Genomic DNA, 6,000 nt, shown 5'->3' with positions numbered 1-6,000 from the left:
CTCAGGGAGTTAGAGAAGGGGGCACCAAGCAGCACAGGATCTTAAAGGTTCAGGTAACATCTGCCCGTCCCTCTTAAGACATTACGCGAGTCGTCTTGCCCACACAACAGCAGGCGTGTGGCAGCAGCATGCCGCTGCTCCGAGCTATTAGCTGAGAGCTCAGCCCTCTCGGGGGTTCACTGGGTGGAGACTGCACATCTCTGGAAAAACACGGCTCTTCTTGGGCAAGAGTGACTGAAATTCACCATTATCTACCCAACAGCAGAGCCTTCCTGTGCACCCTTGCCAGGCCCCCTTCCTGCTCGGATGGAGCTGCTCTCCCTGTTCCTGGTGGGTTATCAGCGGAAGCACAGTGTCTCCTTCAAGCCGTGAGACCTTGCCACTTGCGTTCGTGCGTTATGGCGCGCCAGGCTCCTGCCAGTGCCGATTCTTTCAAATGCAAATAGCTCCGACCCACAGGACTTTCGATATGAAGAAGGAAGGTGCAGGAGCTCTGTGCCCTGGTTAGCCAGGGAGCAGGAGGAGAAATAAAGAAAGGAGAACTCTGAAAGGCCCGGCCTGACCTGAGGACTGCAAGGCAGACGCTAAAAACCCTCAAGTGCCGCGAGATGAGGCTGCAAGGGCCCTGCGGAATCCCTGGGAGCTGGGGAGGCTTCTCTGGATCTGCAGCTCTCCTGCACTTCATTTGTGTTTCTGTGAGGGGGTGATATCTCCTCAGTTCGCGCTACCATAAAGCGTTTTGAATCAGGATGTGGGGAAAGACCTCGAATCTCACACGGAGCCACTTGGATCTCTCTTAGGTGGAAGGATGCTTGCCAGAGGAGGTCAGAAGTTCAGTTTACGCTCTAAACCAAATTCAAACTGCATCAAATCTGACCACACTTGTTATTTCCAGGAATATTCTGGAGCAGGAAGGAGGCCCAAATGAGTCACTTGAGCCATTGTCTAGCTGTGACGACGAAGCATGGCCCGGATACACTGTGGGGATACCCGTGCCCCTCCCAGGCCTGCGTCTGACGCTGGAGCCGAGTCTCTGCTTGGGCCACACGTACCCGTGCACGTCGTGACAGCCCCCCACGAGCCTCATCCTTTGCGGAATAAGCCTGGTGCTTCCGAAAGTTAAGGGCTAACAGAAGGAAACGCGTAAGCAGGGTCACTAACGCTGCCTCTCCCACACAGCTGAGCACAGCAGCGCAGCACTGCATCCCGCACCGGAATGGAGACCCTCGGGAGCGGGCGGCTGTCACGCCGGCTCGTGCTGTGCTGCGCCTTCTGGGGACTCTGCCTGGCCTCTTCGGACTACGACGGTGAGTGCGTGCCTTTGGGTGAAAAATTGCTGCTTCTTAAAGTACTGGATACTTGGTACCTTTGTAAGATCCCTGAAAACTCGTTTTTTAAAGCTATCGCGTGGGAGCGCGCTCTGATTGAGCTGCGTGCGTGCTCTAGTTGAAGCTGGAGGTGACAGGTGGTGATAGGGAAGAGAAAGAAATAGGTGGTGATAGGGAAGAGAAAGAAACTGGGGTGGAAGAAACTGGAAAGAAAAGTTAGAGCAGTAAAACAGAGAGCACTTGAAACCAAAACCTTTAGCTAAAAGTTAGACTCCCACAGCCATGACTTCACCTTGGGGTGGCCCCAGATCTTAGGATTCTTTTAAAAGCTGGGTGGAGGAATTGCTCTCTGGTTTCCCAGGCCTGCTGGTAGTTGTACAACACAGCAATCATCTGTGAGCTGTGGGAAACCACACGACGGAGGAATCGTGTCCATTTTCAGTAAGGTTGCTGATGGTTACTCCTGCACACCTCGTTATGTTAGCCAGCTTTTTGTGCCCATCACACAACAGTATGTTACAGAACGCTCCCACTTCTAGGCACCCCAACATAAAATGCAAAAGTGTAACCTTTGGGGTAAGCGCCATGTATGCAGCCTGCTCTGCAAAGTACCAGGGTAACTGCGCAAACAGCAAGTAACAGACTGCGTTTATCTGACAGATTACTCTCAGAACAGCACCAGCGAGCAGGTAAGGACGCCAGAGATCACACCAGTACCCCGAGCCATCCCCGGGGAAAAGGTAACCATAAACAACGTCACGTACCTGCGGATACACAACGCCACAGGCTCGCAGCTGGGCAGCGCGGTCACGGTGCTGCTCATCCCCTGCCTCTACGCCCTCGTCTTCCTGGTGGGGCTGCCTTCGAACGGGCTGGCCCTGTGGGTCCTGGCCACCAGGGCCGAGAAGCTGACCTCCACTGTCTTTCTGATGAACTTGGCTGCCGCAGACCTGCTGCTCGTATCGGTGCTGCCCTTCAAGATTTTCTACTATTTCCTGGGGAACAGTTGGCCCTTTGGGGAAGGCCTGTGCCGGCTCACCACAGCTTTCTTCTACGGGAACATGTACTGCTCAGTGCTGCTGCTCACATGCATCAGCGTTGATCGCTATCTGGCCGTGGTGCATCCTTTCTTTTCACGTTCTTTCCGCACCCCCACCTTTGCTGCCTGCATCTGCAGTGCCGTCTGGCTCTGGGCTGCCGTCCTCACCCTGCCCCTGACTCTGCACCAGCAGTCCTATCCCCTGTACGGAGGAGACATCACTCTTTGCCACGATGTTCTCCCCAGCAACGAGAATGAAGAGTATTACTTCTACTGCTTCGTCTGCCTGATCACCTGTGCTTTCCTCGCTCCTCTGGTGGTGATGCTGTTCAGCTACTGCTCAGTATTGCGAGCTCTCCTGGGCAGTGGGAAGCAGTATTCCTACTCTATGAAGCTCACAGCTCTTGTGCTGTTCACACTTGTGGCCTTCTACACACCCAGCAACGTCCTCCTCCTTGTTCATTACTCTGGCTGCAAGTCCAAGCTGTGCGACAACCTGTATATCAGCTACATGGTGAGCCTGGCCATCAGTACCTTTAACAGCTGCACTGATCCCTTTGTCTACTACTACGTTTCTGAAGACTTCCGGGATAAGGTGAGAAGGAGACTCTTCAGTCACAGAAAACGAAACACCACATCCCTGAAAACCTCCAAGGAAACGCTCCCTCAAAAAAGTTCCAAAGATTCACTGGTGTAAGCCGCCTCCACCCCAGCTCCCGGCTCCCAAGGCACTCACAATATACATTGGGGATGAGATGAAGACAACACTAGGATCCCACAAGTTTCATCCAGAGCAGCAAGCAGTACTTCCCAGCAGACAAGTCCTTTCTCCTGTCTGCATAGCTAAAACTGAATAAACCTGGACCACAGGATTCCTTGAGAGGCGTGGAGTCCAGATGCGATGTGGAGTGCTGAACATGTATAGATCTGTTACTGGGACAATGCATGCAACTTCTCATCTGGTCACATATTGCCAGGGATGCTCTTGCCAATATACCCAGGTCTGCTTTTCCTAATGCATCTTGGCAGACCGATTGCTATCTGTGTTCTATTTCTTTTTCTGCTACTGACTTGCTTGCTGTCCTTGAATGCATATTCTCTTCACCCAAAACTGAAAAAGTACAGGCACTTGCAAAACCAAATTTCTCAACATTTCAAAAGTACTAGGAGGTACCTTTGTGAAAGGTACTCGCCTGAGCTAAAATATTCTGTCAAGAGAATGGCTTTTCTAGCAAATACGTTCTTGGCTTGATTAGTAAGCAACACCGTAGTAATATCAGCCCACTGTTGGTAACAAGTGTAAAAATCCCATTTACTAATACCTATTTTTGCAAATGACCATAATTATGCATCCATAATTTTGGGGGGGTCAAAGATTGTATTAACGGATTTTTTTAAAAAATATTATGTCTCTTGAAGGGAAATATTAAAGAAGGAATTGATAAAACCCTCGCTCTAGAACGCCACACTTCTGTTGTGTAATGCCCCACACAATCAAGAGCTGTCTCTTATGACACCGGTGACTAAGTTTGTTGCTTATTGGAACCTGTTGCCAATATGACAAAATACAGCCAGCTCATCTCTCAGACACAACCAGGTCATATCCCAGTAAGCAACAAGGTAGAAAATGAGCAATAAACATCCTTAGAGTTCCTGAATTCTGTAGTTTTACTGGTACAGACATGACTTTCATCCTCACCATAACCTACGATCAAACAAACTTACAGCCTACAATATGAAGAAGAAGAGGCAGACAAGATTGTCTTAAAATCAGTTTTTAATAAAATATTTATCAGGATCTAAACCAAACCCTTTTCTGGACTCAGACTTGCTAAGATTTGTGTGAACAAACCAAAAATGGTCACAGAACTGTTTGCATGTACATGTATATGTGGGGGAGAAATGCAGGTGAAAAACTAGAGCCTAGCTCCTCTGGGTGCAGTACTGCACGTGCAGAGGATGTGCCAGCTACTGAACACAGGAGACCTGGTGTAGCCAGGGCTATTGCCACTCAGGAATAGCAAGTACAAAAAAAAAAAAAGAACCAACAAACAAAAAAACACCCAAAAAACCAAACCAACAAACCCCAAACTGAGCTGAGGTTTTCTAAATAGATGATCTATTCACAATAATGAAAACCAGGTTATTGTGCATTAAATGTCAATAGTTGACGTCAGCAAAGCAAGTGCTGTTGTTTCAATGATGTTCTTCAAGCAAGCTGAACATTCTTCTGGTATTTGTTTTCTACTGAGGCTGATTAAGAAGAAGGGAAAGAGGCAAGACCAAAACACTTGGACAAGAAAGAACAGGGGAACTATTGCTTTAAAATAAATACCATGGTAATGATTACTCTGCATAATGTACACTTACAAATATATAAATATTAATTTCATTGAAAGGATTGCAAGCAAAAATCACTGATAACTAGCACTGCTGCAGCTATTCAGCAACCTAACTTGATGTAAGTAGGAATCTCTGTGTCTTACAAACCCACTGGCACTTTTCTCCTTTTGCAATGAGGGACCATCAGAGAAAGGAGAAGCACCTCTCTGACAGAGGGAGGCAAATGTCTCTAAGCCAGAAACAGTTCAAAGCCCAAAGCAGCAGCAGGGCTGCTGTCCTTGCTGGCTTTCCACCACTGAGTTGGTCTCTTCCTTGGTGAGAAACATCAATCCCTTCTCTCCAAACTATGATGGCAGGTCTTCACAAAGCTGGAGCCTGCATTTTCAGTGCTGAGATGTCCTTCTGTTCTCAGGGACGTGAGCGTGACTGATAAGCTTCAGAGTCAGAACGGGGCCAAAGCCTTTGAATAACATCGAGTCTGATAAGGCTGTGCTGTGTCCAGTGGTTCTCATGGACCTAGTCCTAAAGAGTTTATATATTCCAAGTAGGATTTTGAAGAACAGAGGAAAAATAATGTAGGAAAATGTTTTCCTAGATAAGAATTAATGATGATTACAAGAAACATGAACAATAAATCTGGGACAGGGGAAAGCCATGGACAGAGGGACCATCAGTTGGGGTGGAGAAGACAGTGGAGACCTGCTCCTTTACTCCTGTGATAGGGGAGAAAAGGCAACTACAGCTGACTTGACTTGATTAGACTTGATTAGTCTAGAGTGGGCTTGGTAGTGTAGGTTAATGGTTGGACTGGATGATCTTAGAGGTCTTTTCCAACCTAGATGATTCTATGATTCTATGATTCTGAGTAATTGCAGGTTCCTATATTCAATTCCTTAAATAAAATGACTTTTTTTAACTACAGAAATGAGCTAGTTTGGTGTGGCAAGACTGGGGGGAGGCGGAGGCTGCCAAGAGCAGATGGACTAGTGATCTCCCTGAAAGTGCCAAAGCTGTGAAGAAGCACACAAGGTGAAGTCAAGCTCCAGGATTCAGAAACCCTGGCACGTTACCTCACTCACACTGTCCTGTTCCAACTGTCTCTATTTAAGGACTCTAAGGCTGCTCTGCCTTTGCCTTCTGAGGGTCCAGGTCTCTCTGGCTTTTCTCCTAGTTGTAAAACAGAAGCAAGACTCCTCTGCCTCAAACAGGTGAGTGCACCCCACAGAACAAGGCCACGATTGATGGGCTGGCACCACCACGAGGAATTATTTAGCTGGCAGCAATGGGGAG

At 48.1% G+C, this 6,000-nt stretch overlaps 1 protein-coding gene across 1 annotated transcript; it reads left to right on the top strand.

Annotated features, from left to right (window-relative positions):
- Positions 1-1,216: 1,216 nt before the first annotated feature.
- F2RL3 (F2R like thrombin or trypsin receptor 3) lies at positions 1,217-3,301 on the top strand. Its single transcript, XM_009492474.2, has 2 exons — positions 1,217-1,307; positions 1,989-3,301. Exons 1-2 carry the CDS (start codon positions 1,217-1,219, stop codon positions 3,062-3,064), a joined length of 1,167 nt encoding a protein of 388 aa, XP_009490749.1. The 3' UTR covers positions 3,065-3,301.
- The last annotated feature ends 2,699 nt before the right edge of the window (positions 3,302-6,000 follow it).

This window comes from Pelecanus crispus, chromosome 20 (genome assembly GCF_030463565.1).
Source record: "Pelecanus crispus isolate bPelCri1 chromosome 20, bPelCri1.pri, whole genome shotgun sequence".
NCBI classification, from domain to species: domain Eukaryota; kingdom Metazoa; phylum Chordata; class Aves; order Pelecaniformes; family Pelecanidae; genus Pelecanus; species Pelecanus crispus.
The sequence above is the reverse complement of the archived record's forward strand: the minus strand, read 5'-3'. Positions and strand labels throughout refer to the sequence as shown.

Excerpts from the sequence above, each read along its gene's own strand:
- F2RL3 (XM_009492474.2), top strand. The coding sequence starts at position 1,217 with ATGGAGACCCTCGGGAGCGGGCGGCTGTCACGCCGGCTCGTGCTGTGC. Across the intron at positions 1,308-1,988 it reads GGCCTCTTCGGACTACGACG|ATTACTCTCAGAACAGCACC; the intron begins GTGAGTGCGTGC and ends TTTATCTGACAG.